The sequence below is a fragment of the Castor canadensis genome, chromosome 8, assembly GCF_047511655.1.
Source record: "Castor canadensis chromosome 8, mCasCan1.hap1v2, whole genome shotgun sequence".
NCBI lineage: Eukaryota > Metazoa > Chordata > Mammalia > Rodentia > Castoridae > Castor > Castor canadensis.
Window position 1 is genome coordinate 29,106,635 of NC_133393.1, and position 18,803 is coordinate 29,125,437.

Sequence of the window (18,803 nt, forward strand, 5' to 3'; positions counted from 1 at the left end):
CATGCCAGTCTAATGCATGCAGGAGTGGTGGCACATTTAGAGGAATACAGTTGAGTGGGGTAGAACAGTAGACGATGCCAAGATCCTGAAATATTTAAGTAATTGCCTTGTGCTTTTTGGAGAGGAACAAGGGCATACGCATTCACTGAGAACCACAAAATGTAAGACCCTGGAGAGATGAGACATAACTTAGAAGTTCTTGTGACATTCTCTGTCTTCCTCCAGTCACCTTCCAATTCTTCCCTCTCAGTAAAGCCTGTCTCTAGTCTACTTTTTTCTTATGACACTTCAAGGTTTATTCCCTTTATCCTCGTATTCTGCTACCTTTCCTCTCCTGCATAGGCACCTTTTTCTAACTTGTTTATTGTGTATCATTTTGATCAAATGTGTTTTTGCAAAGTTGGCACTTTTGTTTTGTGTACATATGTTATAAATTTGCATAAATGGTATGTGATATATTTATGTCTTGTAAAAAACATGTTGAAGTTGTGTGTGGTGGCACATGCCTGTGGTCCTAGCAACTTTGGAAATGGGAGTAAGAGGCCAGCATTGTTTGAGCTAGCCTGGGCAAAGTTAGTGTGAGACCCTATCTAAAAACCAAATTAAGAGCAAGAGGACTAAAGGTGTGGTTCAATTGGTACAGTGCTGGCCTAGCAAATGTGAGGTCCTGAGCTCATCCCTAGTAGTATATGCACACACAAAGTTGACTTTAGGAATCCTGAAAGCTGCCCTCTGTACCTTTAGCTCATTGATTTTTGTTGTTTGTTTGTTTTTGTTTTTTGAGATAGAGTCTAACTATATAGTTCCACCCTGGTCTGGAACTCCTAGTCCTCTTGCCTCATGCCTTAGCCTCTTTCCCAGTGCTGGGATTACAGATGTGTGCCCCCACACTCAGCCTAACTCATTACTTCTAATGGCTGTATAAAATCCCGTGGTAGACATTCACCTGTCTTTACTATCTTCCATCCTAGTGATGGACCCAAAGATTGCCTCTCCTGTCTCATCACTCCAAATAACACTGCTTCTTTATCCATGGATTTCATTGGGATATATAAGTAGAAGCAGAATGGCTGACTTTTAAAGTTTATTCTTTCATCGGCCTATAGTCCCACCTGAGCTGCATTTCCATTTATCCCTGTCAGCACCATCCAGCTTTCCACTTTGAAATATAACATTTATAGATGAATGTAATGATGATTCTCATTATTGTTTCTCTTTTAAATTTCCACTCATATTTTCTAAAGATTTTGGGCATCTGTTTATGTGTACCTCAACTTTTCTTATTATTTGCCTATATTCTTATGTATTCTTCAGCTATCTTGGCTGAGTTTTTATTTATTTATTTATTTATTGTGAAGTTTAGTTATTCTCTGATTTCTGTTTCTCATGGACAGGGAAGTGCTTTATAAGGCTTGCTAAGGTCTAAGGTGCTGGAGGAAAGGCCCAGTACATTTCCCTTTGGAAGGCTTTCCAAGAGATAAGCAGACATTTTAACATAACATAGGTGCTGCAGTGGTGTGGCACTTGACAGCCTGTTGCGCAATTAAGAGGAATAACCCTTTACACCCCTGCCAAGAGGCTTCATCTGGATATCCGCTGCTATTAAAAAGAAAGTTCTTTTCCTGATTCTATTACTCTTGGGACCATTCTTTCTAGGATCTGTCTTTCTCCACAACCTCTGTGCTTTCCCTAAACTTATAGCTTACTGTAACAAACATTTTTGACCATCATCAGTCATATTAAAATGTTTACTTCACAATATACATTCTTCTCAGCAGCCCATGGAATGTTCTACAAAATAGATCATATCCTAGGGCACAAAGCAAGCCTCAGCAAATATAAGAAAATAGAAATAATCTCCTCATTCCATCTGACCACAATGCATTAAAACTAGAACTCAACAACAAAAACAAAAGCAGAAAACATGCAAATAATTGGAGGCTGAATAACACATTGCTCAACGAATAGTGGGTCATAGTAGAAACGAGAGGAAATCAAAAGGTTCCTGGAAGCTAATGAAAATGAAAACACAACCTATCCGAACCTATGGAACACAGCAAAGGCAGTCCTAAGAGGAAAGTTTATAGCCATGAGTGCATATATTAGAAGGACAGAAAGATCTCAAATAAATTACCTAATGCTACATCTCAAAATCCTAGAAAAACAAGAACAAGCAAAACCCAAAACAAGCAGAAGGAGAGAAATAATAAAAAATAAGGGCCTAAATTAATGAAATGGAGACAAAAAAACCATACAAAGAATCAATGAAACAAAAAGCTGGTTTTTTGAAAAGATAAACAAGATCAACAAGCCCTTGGCAAATCTGACTAAAATTAGGAGGGAAAAGACCCAAATCAGTAAAATCAGAATTGAAAACGGGGAGATAACATCAAATACCAAGGAAATCCAGAGAATCACTAGAGACTATTCTGAGAACCTATATTCCAAATAAATTGGAAAATCTTGAAGAAATGGACAAATTTCTAAATACTTATGGCCATCCAAAACTGAGCAAAGAGGATATTAATCGCTTAAACATTTCTTATGTGTTATAGAACACATAATAAAATTGAAACAGCAATAGAGTCTCCCCAAAAAGAAAAGTCCAGGACCTGACAGATTCTCTGCTGAATTCTACCAGACATGTAAAGAAGAACTGATACCAACCCTCCTTAAACTGTTCCATGAAATAGAAAGGGAAGGAATATTGCCTAACTCATTTTATGAAGCCAGTATTACATTCATCCTAAAATTGGACAAGGACACATCCAAAAAGGAGAAATATAGGCCAATCTCCTTAATGAGCACTGATGCAAACATTCTCAAGAAAATAATGGCAAACCGAATCCAATAATACATCAGAAAGATCACTCACCATGACCAAGTAGGCTTCATCCTAGGGATGCAGGGGTGATTCAACATACACAAATCAATAAATGTAATATAGCACATTAATAGAAGCAAAGACAAAAACCACATGATCATCTCAATACATGCAGAAAAAGCCTTTGATAAGATTCAACACCACTTTAGATAAAAGCCTAAGATAACTAGGAATAGAAGGAATGTATCTCAACATAATAAAGGCTATATATGACAAACTTATAGCCAACATCATACTTAGTGGGGAAAAACTGTAACTATTTCCCCTAAACTCAGGAATTAGACAAGGGTGCCCACTGTTCCCATCCCCTATTCAACACAGTCCTAGAATTCCTAGCCAGAGCAATAAGGCAAGAAGAAGAAATAATAGGAATACAAATAGGTAAAGAAATAGTCAAAATATCCCTATCTGCAGATGACATGATCTTAGACCTCAAAGACCCAAAAACACTCTACCTAAAAACTCCTACACACCATAAACAGCTTCAGCAATGTAACAGGATATAAAATCAACTTACAAAAATCAGTAGCCTTTCTATACACTAACAATGAACAAACCAAGAAAGAATATAGAAAAACAATTCCATTTACAATAGCCTCAAAAAGAAAAAAAATCAAACACCTAGGAGTAAACTTAATGAAGGATGTAAATGACTTCTACAAGGAGAACTACAAACCATTGAAGAAAGAGATCGAGGAAGACTACAGAAGATGGAAAGACCTCCTGTGCTCATGGATTAGTAGAATCAACATAGTAAAAATGGCTACACTACCAAAAGTGATCTACATGTTCAGCGCAATTCCCATCAAAATCTCAATGACATTCATCACAGAGATCTACCTAAAGTTCATTTGGAAGCACAAGAGACTGCGAATAGCCAAGCAGTACTGAGCAAAAAGAACAATGCTGGAGGCATCACAATACCCAACTTCAAACTATACTACAGAGCCATAGCAATAAAAACAGCATGGTACTGGCACGAAAACTGAAACTAGATCCATGCCTGTCACCCTGTACTAGTATCAACTCAAAGTGGATCAAAGACCTTAATATCAAGCCCGAAATCTGGCAGTGAGTATAGGAAAGAACAGGGAATACCTGGAAGCAATAGGTATAGGCAAGGACTTCCTCAGTAGAACTCCAGTAGGCCAGCAACTAAGAGGATGGACAAATGTGACTACATGAAAGTAAAAAGCTTCAGCACAACAAAAAAATAGTCTCTAAATTGAAGAGACCACTCACAGTGTGGGAGAAAATATTTGCTAGCTATACATCAGACAAGAGACTGATAATCAAAATATGCAGGGAGCTCAAAAAACTAAACTCCCCCAAATCAATGAACCAATAAAGAAGTGGACAACTGAACTAAACAGAACTTTTTCTAAGGAAGAAGTCCAATGGCCAAAAAACACATGAAAAATACTCACCATCCCTGGCCATAAAGGAAATGCAAATCAAAACCACACTAAGATTCCACCTCATCCCTGGTAGAATAGCTAGCATCAAGAACACCACCAACAACAAATGGTGGTGAGGATGTGGGGGAAAAAGGAACCCTCATACACTACTGGTGGGAATATAAGCTAGTGCAACCACTTTGGCAAACAATATGGTCCTTAAGAAACTAAACATAGATCTGCCTTATGATCCAGCAATACCACTCTTAGGGATATACCTGAAGGAATGTGACTCAGGTTATTACAAAGGCACCTGCACACCCATGTTTATTGTGGCACTATTCACAATAGCCAAGTTATGGAAACAACCAAGATGCCCCACTACTGATGAATGGATCAAGAAAATGTGGTATTTATACACAATGGAATTTTACTCAGCCACAAAGAAGAATGAAATTTTGTCACTAGCAAGTAAATGGATGGAACTAAGTACATCATCTCAAGTGAAGTTAGTCAGGCTCAGAAGGCTTAAAATTGTATGTTCTCCCTCATATGAGGATTATAGACCTAAAACAAATGCAGTAATATTATTGGACATGGGTCACACGCTAAGGGGAGAATGCACGTGGGAGAAATAGGGAAAGGAAACCTAAAACTTGAATGTGGTTGATGTGCTCCCTCTACAAGAGCGAACAAAGTAATCTTAAACTGTCAGAGGCCACTATGGGAAGGTGACCAGAAGTAGTGAAGAAGTCTGGCAGAGATGAACCAATATGCAGTTTAATATACAAGTGCATGGAGCAACGCTAGCTCTGTATAGCTATCTTTATCTCAAACTAGCAAAAAACGCTATCTTTCTTATTTATCTCCTATGCTTTCTCTTCAACAAAATCAAACAAGAGGGCAGAACAGGTTCTGCCTGGAATGGGGAGGGAGAGGTGGCCCAAATAATGTACACACATGTAAAGAAATGTAAAAACTAGAAAATAAAAGAAAAAAACAAATACCTAACCATTCCTAATTGTTTTATTCAGAATAACCTGTACTTAAGTGTTCCTCGTACCTTACTTTTAACACTGTTTTTCCATTATCTCCATTTGAAACCTAAAAATAAAATAAAAAACTTTAGTTCAAATCTTGAAATAAACCTCCATCCTGAGGAAAGATAAAATCCTGCTATGTTTGAAATTCAGCTTACTGGCAGCAAAAGAAAAAACAGCCACAAACAAAGTAAAACAAATGAAATGGGGAAGTCATTCTGCATGAGGACAGAAAATCAGGTGAGGGCAGGCGACAATGCAGATTCCTGTGAAGGGAGCAGCAGAGAGGACCTGGAGTAGGTGGCTCCCGGTGGCGTGCTATGATCTAGTGCTCTGCGTTGTGGCCGCAGCAACCTCGGTTTGAATGAGTCGTGGCAGTTGTGTGCTGGGATGTGCAGCTCTTTTCTTCAGCCATGTCAACTCTCCTCCACTCCCACCTCACCTAGTCTGATTGTCCATTTGTAACTCACTCTACAAACTGAAAGGTCTAGAAATAAGGGTTAGAATTGTGAACTATGTCTCTCTCCCTTCCCCGTTCCTGAAAAAGTCCTCCACCATTTTCAATATGAAGCTAGGACCGTAAAACTAATACTTCTTTAAGCTATGACGTCTTTGCTATGGCCTATAAATGGGGCTCGGTGTGTTCCACAGAGTTGTGAATGAGAATTCAGACAGTGTCCAGCCTAAATGTATAGTGGAGGAAAAGCCTTAGTTAGTCAAGGTTTTCTAGTGGGTAGACTTAACATTACAGATGTTTAAGGAAATCAAACACACAGCATTAATATTTTTATAATAAAGACTGACATATGCATTATTAGTTCACTTTTTATAATTCTAATTGAAAATGTATACTTGCATAGGTAATTTAGACTTGTGTTTTTAAGTTATATCTTACCAAGGTTAAGACTACATAAAGTTTTTCATTTTTGTAGGTTTAATTTACTAGAATGATAAGGTTCTAAATGTCCTATAAGGTAAAAGTCCTCAGAAAACTTGTCACGATAGCAATACTTAACAAAGAAATAAACTGTATTAAATATATTAATGGAGCTAAAATTTTGTTTTAAAAAATTTACCTGTGTTTAAATAAGAAAATTTATAGGTGGAAGAAAATATTCTGGATGGTTTTCAAAAACATTGCAAAAGTTATTTTGGATTATGAATAAAATAAGATTTCTAAGATTAAAAAAAAAAGAAAGAAAAGAAAAGAAAAAGGAAAGGAAAAAGTTATAGTCCTCCAATTTTTTTCCAGGTTATCCAAGTTACTTAGCAGCAGCCTAGCCAGGATACTTCGAAAAGACTGATTAATCAAGTCATCTCCCCATTGTCTATGGTGTTTAAAATGAAAGTTTCAAAATTTTAATTTTACCTCGGCTTCCTCTTCAGCAACCCGGCCAAGGCCAACAGAGATGTTGGGCTTGAGTAGGGTCGGGAAGCAATGGAGACAGAGAAAAAGAAAACAACCGGAGAAAGAAACAGTCTGGGGTTGTCTTTCTTTTCTCAGATCAGATTAGGAGTACGTTCAAACTTTGCAGGGACCTTCTCAATTGCTGCTGTGTGCTGGAAGTAAAAAGCGGCGCGAGCCAGCACTCCTCTGCCGTGACTCGGATTCGAACCGAGGTTGCTGCGGCCACAACGCAGAGTACTAACCACTATACGATCACGGCACGCCACCGGGAGCCACCTGCCATGCGGCCTCTCCGCTGCTCACTTCACAGGAATCTGCATTCTTGTCGCCTGCAGGCACCTGATCTTCCGTCCTCACGCACAATGACCTCTCCACTTTACTCCCTTATCCGCCCTCTCCTCTCAGTATTTTACTTGTTGCAAACAAACCAAAGGGAGCACAAGCTGTCATGACACGGACGTATCTGAACCCGGTGTCTCCTCTCGGCGTTGGAAACACTTGGAAACTGCTTTCGCTTCCGCCCTCACTCCGCGCATGTCTCTCGCCCAATTTCAAAAAGTGCAGTAGTGATCAAACTTTTGGTAAGGGAGCTTTCTGGGTGTCATTAGCCAAAGTGGCTAGAATCACCGGGTGCTTGGCGTGGATCTGGCATCTCTGGTCCCAGGAAACCGAGTGGCTCCGTCCTGACTGTAAGATTCGGCCAAGGCGCGCCCAAGACTCAGCTGCGTCTAGGGGCGCCAGACCTCAGAGTGACTTTTCTTTCTCCCTAAGTTGCCAGAAGAGGGATATGAAAACGTGCTGCTTCTGTGGCCCCTAAGCTCTGTGGGACCCTTCTTCCCCTGCTTGCTGTTCTACGAACATGCTTCCTAGGGTGAAGGTCGGGGACGTTCTGTCCCCTCCACGCAGAATCATGCTTTCTGCTCTTTACCAGGTTAAATCTGACTCATTCTTTAGCTTCAGTTCATCAGGGAAGCGTTTCCTGACCTCTGCGCAACAGTGGAATGCTCCACTGTGGGCCACTTTATTTTCTCTGGTTCATTGTCCCGCGGGCCCTTCCCCTCCCCCGCCACTCCCCCTTTCCTTCAGAGCTTCTGTATGAGTTTGTTATCGTGTATTAGTTACCAGTTATTTGGATGTCAGTCTCCCACCTCCCTCTCTTGTGTGTTCCAAGACGTATCTGTTTTATTCAATAGTCTTGTCACCAGGGCTCCCGATTGGTAGAGTCTTTATTGATATTCTTTGCAGAATGAATGAATGAATGAACTAACGCGCAGGGTCTCCAATGCATCATGAAACTAACTTCTCTCAACAACATCTGGCTAGGCATGGTTTTATTATGTATGGTGCCTTTCGTGGAAAAGGATTGATAGTAATTTAAAGTCCAAACTTATCCCAGCAACTGTCCATAATAAACCTTCTCAAAAGAGCTCAAATGATGTGTTTTATTTCTTGAGATTTTTAAAAATCTCTTTTCCTCTAGAAAATTCTAATTATTGGCAAGTTTGCTGAATGAACAATTACCTGCTAAGCATCATCATCATAATCATTTTAATCAGGGAAGAGACAGTGGCTTTCTCAGTTGCAAAGAAATAGATCCTCAAATCTCAAAAAAATGAAATCATGCCAGTAAGCAGAGGGATGTAGGTTGCCTTTCTGTCTCAGGTCTATTAGAATTGAATCTCTTTCCTTTTCTGAGGGACTTCCCCACTCTTTAGAAAACTGCTATAGGGCTAGGGATGTAGTTCAGTGGTAAAGTGCTTGCCTAGCCTGATTAAGGCCTCAATCACTACCATATGCTATATGCGTGGATGGGTTTTCTGCTGGAATGTTTTTTGGCAGTTGGGTAGATGATTGACATGATTTTCCATAAATTGAGAGAAAAACTTGTGTCACAGACCTACAAAGAGGCCTCTTTTCCTGTGCTTATTTTTAAGCCTTGAAGATTTTGTCTGACACACTCACTATAGTGTTTTTGAGAAGGATAAGAGAGTCCAATCTACATGCTCTACATTTACCAATGCCATACACTATTCTCCTTTGGAATTTCTTTCTTTTTTACATTAAGACTCTTTTTATTCACTTATAGCTAAGTTTTTGTTTGCTAATTTTTGCATATAATAATTATAGTTTAGTGGCATTTGATTGTATAATATAGATTAGGAATAAGGGAATGTCTTATTGGGGAAGTGCATTATTATGAAAACTGAATAGGAGAAACCCAAGGAATGGCTGGCTAAATACTCTGGGCCTAGGAAATAGCAAATACAAAAGCACTAGATCAAATCAGACAGGCCAATTGTTGACTATCTGAATATGAACTGGAGTTATAGACCCAAGACCCAAACTTCTGGGATTCCACATGCCAGGTCTGGCCACCTGGCCCTACATGCCAAAAAAAGAGTCATGGTGAAGGGTAGAGAAAGGACATTACAAGGCCTGGAACATGCCATGAGAAGAGGCAAAGTAACCACTCAGGACATCTTTACCATCTTTGGGGATACAGGCAGGAGTTACAGGTTTAAATAGACAAAGAACTGGGGGTAGGGGAAGAGAGGTATGCATAGTTGAAATAGTCCCAGTGACAGGTCTGGTCTGGTTGGTCATTATCTCAGTCCTTGTTCTGGGAGAGAGGTTCCTGAGTTGTTATCCAGATTTATTGTAGCCTGGCAGGTGGTCCATCCTGAGGAGGCTCTATTATTGCAAGTAGTTTCTGTTCCTTGTTAGACAAGATGTTATCTGTTCTGTTCTATCCTTCCTGGAATCCATGGTGATTGCAAAGTGACTGCAGAATTGACTCCATGTAGTAATAACAGGTATGAAGATGAGCAGGGTAAAGGGTGAAACATGAGGAAAAGTATATTTTAAAATCATATATGCTATAAAAATGTAGTTTGAAAAGTTTGTATTTTAAAACATGATCCCCAATTTTCAGGAATCTTTGATTATTTACCTGGTACTATTGTGAACACTACTTAAATACAATTAAAGTCTAGTTTTATTCTCATTTGGTATCTGCTATCGCAAATATGCAACATGCCATATGCAGATTTTTTACATAACTCTTGTGGTAACTATAAAGAACAGGGGTGGGGGTGGGTGGGAGTGGAGGAGGGGGACAAGGTCGCTGAGACAGGGTCTTTATATGTAATCCAGGGTGGCCTGGAACTCTCCTGCCTCCACCTCCGGGATAGACCTTCTGCACCATCATGCCCAGCTTGCCATCCGTTTTTATTGGACCCCGTTCTTATACTACATATCAATTACTCTGCTATAACCTTTCAACATCTCCCTTTAATACTCCCATTCAAGTTTTTGCACATTTTAGGCCAAAGTATATAAAATTCTATAGTTAACAGAAGGCAGCTATGTGTGGGTTCTTTGTTGAGGTAGAAAATAATCTATGTATAGCTTTATCACCTACAAACTGAGAATGTGACTGGATAACATTCAAATTAGAATTGGAACATCCATTCAAAGATGGTGAGAATTTAATAAGCACATTCATGTTACATATGTGGGCATTGGTACTAAATATCTTTTGCATGTTTTCTTTAAAGTCTCACTCCTCCTTTGGGTCTCAAATATTAAATTTGAACTTTCCACATTATGGTGCAAAACTGGATTATTTTCCAGTGCTGGAAAAGTGAAGAATCTGGAAGAGGAAAAGAAAAGTCAGTGGAAGATGCTTCTGTCGCTTATAATTGTTCCATATCACCTTTTATTAGCAGTATTTGAATAAACTAAAACTCTTCCTGGAGTATGTTTAATTAATAGACTTTTAGAAAGTCTGTAGGCTTTCTCAATTCTCTAAAAAGAAGATACATCATTAGAGATGATGAAAGAAGCAATACCAGGTATGTGTGATAAAGTCAGTCTCACGTATGCCATCACAGACATTGCTCTACACGACATTTATATTCACGTTAATATATACCATAGACACCACTCAATTCTCCTTCAAGGGAGGACTTGTGGCCCAATTACAGAGCAACCATCACAGAAAAGCACCAGCTGTCAGCAACTTCAGTGTTGGCTTCAGCTGCAGAGCTCTACTTCCCTCCAGACCACCTTCTCTCCCAAGGAAATCCTCAATTCACTGACACAGCAAAATGGGGATCAGCAAGACTGGCCCAGGGCTTATTTGGCCCAATGTGAGGCAGCTCTGCCAGGTAATACTGCCTCCAGATCTCATCACTGGGTTGAACACTTTGATATTTTCTGCCCAATTCTACTTCTTCTGTCCCCCTTCACAGATGTAGATTCTTAATAATGTTGATTCTTAATGAACATCTTGTATTTCAACACTTCATTTTAGCATCTGCTTAGAGATGCCTATCATGCATCAGCCACTACATCATATTTTTTATTTTTTTGCAGGACTGGGTTTGAACTCAGGGCTTTGTAACTTCAAAGCTGGTGCTCTACTGCTTGAGCCATACCTCCAGTCCCATATTTTTTCTTCAGGTAGACAATATCCTATGTATAGCTTTTTCTCCTACAAACAGAGAATCTGGTTAGATAAGTAACGCCATACTTTCTTTTAAAAATTAGAATCAGAACATTCAATTTCAAAGGTTGTGAGAATTTAATAAACATTAAAATAAGCAATACCAGCTATATATGTTCTCTTGCATTTTGTTAACTCAACAGGCTTTTATAAGCAAATATGAGAATAAATCTGTGTGTACTGAACTATAAACTATGTCTTATTCAACTTTGTTGTGAACATTTTATGTTTTTAAAAAAGACTTGGACTCCACACTTTCTGTCCGGTTAATTTATAGTCAATTTTGAAAAAAATTGTGGATATCAGGATTGCTACTAATATTTACATGTTCTACAAAACCCTGTATTATGTTCCCCATTCGATAGTTTTCTCACTTTATAGCTTCATAGGCCTTTCAGCTCTCAAACATATCTTCTGCTTCAAGGACTTGTCATTAAATTCCCTCTGTAGAACTCTTCCCCTGGTAAGCTGCCTTCCCCTCCAATTTGTCTGACCAAGTAGCACCTTCAAAGAAGCTCTCTTGGTAGACTTCCATCTAAAGTCTCAGTTATGCTCTATAGCTAATCTCCTTTGTATTTTCTTCATAGAATAGGTTTCACTTTTTGTTTTCTTCGCCTGTAAGCAACTTCCAAGGAGGTAGATATTCTAGGTTGCGCTGAGAGTACGCTATCTGAATCTGATGGCCAAGAGTTTGGTAATATGTGACTCAGAAAATTCTGTCCGTTTCTAACCAACAAATCAAACTTTTAAAGTGCCGTCTGTATTCGGGAGGCTCGCGGTTCTGAGCCAACCCGGACAAATAGTTCTGGAAACTTCACCTTGGAACTAACCAGAGCAAAAAGGTGCGGCTCCAAGAGGTAGAAAGCCTGCTTTACAAGCCTGAAGCAGAGTTCAAGTCCCGTATCTCCACTCCCCACCTCACGGAAAAAAAAAAGTCCCATTCTGATGAAAAGAAGCTTTCAAGCATTATTACAGGTATTAACGGCTCCCCTTTCTCTTCTAAAAACCGAACCCCTCCCCTAAAGGCGCATTCCGCAACGTTTAAGGTGTGTGCACCAGCTTTTTCTGAGATGGTAAGTGGCTCTGAAAAGAGCCTTTGTTTTACTGTGATTCCGACCTCTTTCTTATTTGGTCTTGTGATGACTCTCGGTCTTCTTGGGCAGCAGCACAGCCTGGATGTTGGGCAGCACACCACCCTGGGCGATGGTCACTTTGCCCAGCAGCTTGTTGAGCTCCTCGTCGTTGCGGATGGCCAGTTGCAGGTGGCGCGGGATGATGCGGGTCTTCTTGTTGTCCCTGGCCGCGTTGCCAGCCAGCTCTAGGATCTCGGCGGTCAGGTACTCCAGCACGGCCGCCAGGTACACCGGGGCGCCGGCTCCGACCCGCTCGGCATAGTTGCCCTTGCGGAGCAGGCGGTGGACACGGCCCACGGGGAACTGGAGACCAGCACGGGAAGACCGAGTCTTGGCCTTGGCGCGAGCCTTGCCACCCTGCTTGCCACGCCCAGACATACTGAAGTTTTGAGGCTCCCCACAAGTAGTTACCAAAGAAGCAGCGCCACGGCGGCAGTCTTTATAACCACTATTGGGCGCGAAAAAGAAGACTCGTCATTGGTGGAGACTTTAGCTTCATTTTAACCAATGGAAACGCGATTTTGGGACTTTCGCGTCCTCATTGGACAAAACTAACCACTGACGTTCCTTTGAATCAGACGCAGGATTCCTCACCTTATTTGCATACGGGGCTCTATATGTGAACGGTAAGCGATGCCTTTCTAAAAGGGGTTGCTTTGGCTTTTCTTCGGCAGTTTGTAATTGTTTCCAGTATGCCTGACCCAGCAAAGTCGGCCCCAGCGCCCAAGAAGGGCTCCAAGAAGGCGGTGACCAAGGCGCAGAAGAAGGACGGCAAGAAGCGCAAGCGCAGTCGCAAGGAGAGCTACTCCGTGTACGTGTACAAGGTGCTGAAGCAGGTCCACCCGGACACCGGCATCTCGTCCAAGGCCATGGGCATCATGAACTCGTTCGTCAACGACATCTTCGAGCGCATCGCGGGGGAGGCGTCTCGCCTGGCGCATTACAACAAGCGCTCGACCATCACGTCCCGGGAGATCCAGACGGCCGTGCGCCTGCTGCTGCCCGGGGAGCTGGCCAAGCACGCCGTGTCCGAGGGGACCAAGGCCGTCACCAAGTACACCAGTGCTAAGTAAACTTGTTAAAATTTAGCGGTGTTAAAACATCTACTCCCAAAGGCTCTTTTAAGAGCCACTTACGTTATCAATATTAGAGCTGTAAACACGTATTTGATCCAAGTTTGATGAGGGCTCCCATTACACCGAGTACACACAGCTGCGCCTCGCTGATAAAGAAGCCGGAAATGCTAGTGTCTTCGGTGAAGTAAAAGATGGCGCTTAAAGTGACGAGAGGTAAACTCGTGCAGAAAAAGGGATTTTAAGCTGTGAGAAGTGGCACCGCACCGCATTGGCTTTTTCAACTGTGTTTGATACTAGTAAATTTTCTCAATTGACCTAAAGTGTGTTTCTGTAGCCCAGCAATCTCATGCCTTTGTAGGAAATACGCAGGGCAGGGGGGAGGGGAGACCGGGAACTGCCCCAGGCCAGGGTCTGAGCTCAGTCACTTGGGCAGAATTTTGTTGTGTGGCGTGAGGCTACAAAACTATATATCCTAGTAATAAAGTTGTGTGGACCTTGAGTGAAAGGAAGTGCTGATGAACTTTGAGCTAAGTTGTGACCTGGTTAAATTTGTGATTTAGAAGTGGAAGCCAATTTCATAAGAGAATGATTTACTCTGATTAGGTTTCAGTGTATGTACATAAATATACATATATACTCACTGTTCTAGTCTGAGGATACAGTGAGTGAACATCTGTAATGAGCTGCCTGCCTTCTTGGAAGTATGGAGGTTAGCAGGGTTAAATTGGAACTTTTCACACATACAGAGCATATGTTCATCTGTTGGTTCAAGTCATCCCCAAACATTTATGGATTACATTAATATTTTAAGAAGTATATCTACAAATGACTTTGAACACGAGTTCTAATCAATACACTGATACATATGTACCTGTGATCCTGTGATATATTAACATTTAATTTACACAAATCTAGGGCATTTTTATGCATATTTTCAAATGTGGAAAGTAATCTATAAAAAACCTGTTTTGCAGTGTAGGGGTTTGAACTCGGGGCCTACGCCTTGAGCCACTCCACCAGCCCTTTTTTGTGAAGGGTTTTTTTCTACATAGGTCTTGCAAGGTATTTGCCCAGGGTGGCTTCGAACTTTAATCCTTCTGAGTAGCTAGGATTTACAGGCATGAGCCACCAGCACTCAGCAAAAGTATCTTAATTTTCAAAGAAAGGAGGATGAGGAGGGTTATAGGCCCGGGGAGAAGGAATGAGAAATCGGGAAGGGAAAGAGGGAACAGTATAATTCGGACCTCCTGCAGTGTTTCCCAAGCAGCACAACTTTCACTCACCTGCCTATCTGCCTCTGACTTCGTTTTTATAGATAACAAGATCTGTATAGCCCTACTCTGATCTCAAATAGCTGATGGTAGAAAATTGTGCCAGTATGTACCATTGCTGATTTGAATTTCATGGAAAAGATGGAAATTTAGGAAAAAAACCAAAAAAACTTGTATCACTTATTAGCATGTTCTCGGATAAGTCTGCAGGAGTTGGCTAAAATACATAGTGATAATGAACTTCACCTGATTCAGGTTCATCTTATTCCTAAAGATTTTAAAGTTTTTTTTTTTTTTTTTAACTTTGGCACTCTTGATGGAATGCTGTTGTCATTAGTTCCAAGATTATCAACCATTTTTTGCAGACATACGTCATCTTGATTTTACAAAATTTGCCTTTAGATCTGTTTGCTCCAGTTCTAGAATTCTGAAAGTGTATTGTGTTTTAATAGAAAAACCTGTGTGGAAGGGAAGTCATAGATTTCACTTTTGCCTCATCTTTTATTTCAGGGAAGTTCAGTGCTGTTGTATACTGGGTTCTTTTGTCCAGCGGGAGACTTCAGGCAAAATAAGAAAACAGTAAAAAACAATAGAAAATTAATTAGGGAAGAAACTTAGCATAACAGGATAAATTGAGGAGAAATGGTGAAAAAGAAACATTTCTTGTTCCCCATGCAGGAAATGGGAGTAAAGACTCAAGCCGGCAGTTGTTATCTCTAGTGACATTTTCTAAGCTGGAGGAATACACGTGTTCATTAGGTATTGGATCTGAGTGGCTAAGATAGGTGTTGAAATTGGGAGATGTCAGTCAGGCCTACTCAAAACACAGGGACAATAGGTGTGTTTTAGGACTCCCCTCTACCCATCCAACAAGACTTGCAGCTTGCTAACATTTCAAAGAGGAAGGCAGATATAGAAAGCCCCTCATATATCCCTGTCTTGTAATTTTGCCTCTAAAAGAAGGTGGGAAGGAGCTAGCTGCTTTGACTTTTTAGTTTTTACTTTCTAGTTTCAATGTCTGAGTGTGGCCCTTTAAAATATACATATTAAAATAATTTTCCTGTCTCCTCTACTATCTATCCTGCTTCACTCATCTCTCAATGGCTAACTGCTACCTAACACTTTCACCTGGATCTCATTTTGTTTCTCTGGATGACACAGAACTTAACAGCTGGAAGGAGTCAGAGTTAATTTTAAGATCAATGTTCTTTCACAAACAGCAAAACTGATGCTCAGAGCTTATATAATTGTGACAGGCATAACAAGATTTCAGTATGCCCTTGTTTCCTTTCCCCCACTACACCTGTTATTTCTGTCCTCTTTAGGAAATTTGACTTAATTTTGTTGATTTGACTTGAACAAAAATAAGCCTTTATTTTTATTTTTTGTGGCACTGGGGTCTGAACTCAGGGCCTCATGCTTACTAACTAGGTAGGCACTCTACCACTTCAGCCACTCGCCAGCCAAATTGTACTTTTATGATCTTTTAAATTATGAAAAAGTTGAATGTGGTAAATTAACATCTCCTAAAATTACCTTTCTAATGAGCTTTAGAACAATTGTTTGATTCATAGCAATGCAATCTGGCAATTGTTACAGCCTCTTGAATAATATTTGCACAGAATAGTCACTGCTTCAGATTCTTCCATCCTGTGGAAACTATGAAGAGCTGTGAAACTGAAGTATGGAGGTTTATTTAACTACAGTTAATGAACTTGCAAGCACATGTTTTGTTTCTCTTATAAGTGTCTTTAGTTCTAGTTTAAGTAAAAGAGGTCAAAAGACCTAAGAAAATGGCATGGCCTTGTCCCTCTGAGCTGAGAAAACCTTAGTCCTTATTAATGCAGAGTACCTAAAGCAACAAATTTCACAACTCCATGCTAATGAGAAGTGTAATACATTTCATCGAAGTACAACCGGGATATCACCTGAGGTGTGAGACTTCTTGTCTTCAGAAATATGAGTAGAAGAAAAAGAATTTTGTTTTTTTTTTTTTTCTCATTCTTCCTTAGGCTTTCTTGCACTAGGATTTTTTTTTGTTGTTTCTAAAATATTCATGTTTGGGTCTGAAAGCTTAAAAACAGTTACTCTAACACATTTTTTTCTTTAGTAACTACATTTTTGGGGGTGGGGAGGGGGAACTGGGGTTGAATTTGAACTCAGGGTTCTGCGCTTGTAAAACGGCACTCTTATTACCATTTGGGTTCTGTGCTTGTAAAACGGCACTCTTACCATTTGAGCCACACTCTCAGTTCACTTTGCTCTGGTTTATTTCGGAGATGGGGTCTCTTGAAATATTTCCCCAGCTGGCCTGGAACTTCAGCCTTTCTGAATTCAGTCTCTCAAGTAGCTTGGATTACAGAAGTGAGCCACTGGTGCCCAGTTCTAGCAACTACATTTTTAACAAGGTCAAAAAACAACCAAAAAACCCAAACAGGTGAAACTTTAATATGTTCAATTTGACCCAGTATACCAAAAATATTATTTCAGCATGTAAACAATTAACACAAAATTAAGTGGATATTTTGAATTTGTTTTCGACTCTAAAATCTGTTATTTTACACTTTTACAATCCATTATAATTCTAAATTCTCTTAAATTGTCATGGGTAGTGACACTTGTATTTAGATTAGAATGAAACTTGCAAGTTCTTAAATTTAGTTGGAGAAACTAGATTCGATTGTTCCAAGCACACTTGAAGACTGAAACGAATTGAATCCAGTACCCATTTAAAATATAAACTAGTTAAAATTAAGCATTCACTTTTCTCGGTCGCATGCCACTTTTCTCTAGGAAAATAGCACAAGGGGGTTTCATGTCAAAAACTCATATTCAGAGTGTATTTTGAGTAACTTTCCCCCTCTTTCAAAAATATTTGGGTTTCTTTATGCTATTTCCAAATGTATATTTGATCCACCGCGCATTATCCCTTTTTTTTGACCCTCCCCCAGTCTTTTACATGTACTAAAGTCCCACTATTAGTTCTGCATATATATCCAAATATAAAATCCCAGAATCTGCCATGTACTGGACAGAGGACTCAAAGCATGTACGAGAAATATCTGCAAATCCTAAAAATCCACCAAGTGAACATTAGCCATTACGCAATCTAAGCAATTTTAGAGAAATACAACGTCAAATACCACCTAGCCAGTGTTTAGGCTGGCGTGACTGGTCTGCTAGTTTGTACAGTGGTGGTTAGGCGGATTTCTCGCTGCCACGCTTCATTCACGCAGTTAAGTCACTGCTTTAGCTCTTCAACACCGTTGCTTTGAGGCGGTTGGTCGTCACTTAACCCCTTCATTGAAAAGGTGGGGGCCCTGAAAAGGGCCTTTAAGTTAGTACAAAACAAGCACCTTAGCCTCCGAAGCCGTAGAGGGTGCGGCCCTGGCGCTTGAGCGCGTAGACCACGTCCATGGCGGTCACCGTCTTGCGCTTGGCGTGCTCCGTGTAGGTGACGGCGTCCCGGATCACGTTCTCCAGGAAAACCTTGAGCACCCCGCGGGTCTCCTCGTAGATGAGGCCGGAGATGCGCTTGACTCCGCCGCGGCGGGCCAGGCGCCGGATGGCGGGCTTGGTGATGCCCTGGATGTTGTCGCGCAGGACTTTGCGGTGGCGCTTAGCGCCGCCCTTGCCAAGACCCTTCCCGCCTTTGCCGCGACCTGACATCTCGAGTAGAGAAAAAAATTGTGTCTGGGTGACTACAGAAACCTGCTTTTATAGGCAGCCTCTGCGGACCGGAGTGAAAGCACAAAACGCTGAGGCGGGAAGTCTCTCCGGGGCGGGGGGAGGGGCCCTAAAAGCGGAACAAACTGCAAGTTGTGGCTTTTTTTGTTCTTTCAGTCCTTTTAAGTCAAGATCTAAGGCTGTTTCCTCCTTTTTACATTTAGTGTGGCTCATTAAAAAATACTGTAGAAGATACATAGATGTACATGTACGTGCATGTATTTTTCTTTATCGGTTTTTGCATAACACTATCCTATTTGTAACGTTTTTCTCCTTAATGTTCGGTGGAAATGTACACCATATGCTAACTTCCTAGAAAGGATAAGATGAACTAATAAAATGATGGATTTTCAGATCTTTA

General features: G+C 40.6%; 3 protein-coding genes and 1 non-coding gene across 4 annotated transcripts; 1 reads left to right on the plus strand and 3 right to left on the minus strand.

The window, feature by feature from the left end:
• Nucleotides 1-6,916: 6,916 nt before the first annotated feature.
• Trnah-gug (transfer RNA histidin (anticodon GUG)) lies at nt 6,917-6,988 on the minus strand. The gene has a single exon. It is a non-coding gene; the product is annotated as a tRNA-His (tRNA).
• Nucleotides 6,989-12,310: 5,322 nt separating this feature from the next.
• On the minus strand, nt 12,311-12,790 carry LOC109684192 (histone H2A type 1-J). Its single transcript, XM_074082689.1, has one exon. It carries the CDS (start codon nt 12,745-12,747, stop codon nt 12,361-12,363), a length of 387 nt encoding a protein of 128 aa, XP_073938790.1. The 5' UTR covers nt 12,748-12,790; the 3' UTR covers nt 12,311-12,360.
• A 204-nt stretch (nt 12,791-12,994) lies between these two features.
• Nucleotides 12,995-13,504, plus strand: LOC109684191 (histone H2B type 1-H). The gene has a single exon (XM_074082690.1). It carries the CDS (start codon nt 13,062-13,064, stop codon nt 13,440-13,442), a length of 381 nt encoding a protein of 126 aa, XP_073938791.1. The 5' UTR covers nt 12,995-13,061; the 3' UTR covers nt 13,443-13,504.
• Nucleotides 13,505-18,029: 4,525 nt separating this feature from the next.
• Nucleotides 18,030-18,407, minus strand: H4c9 (H4 clustered histone 9). The gene has a single exon (XM_020160466.2). The coding sequence runs from the start codon at nt 18,383-18,385 to the stop codon at nt 18,074-18,076; it is 312 nt and encodes a 103-aa protein (XP_020016055.1). The 5' UTR covers nt 18,386-18,407; the 3' UTR covers nt 18,030-18,073.
• Nucleotides 18,408-18,803: the final 396 nt, after the last annotated feature.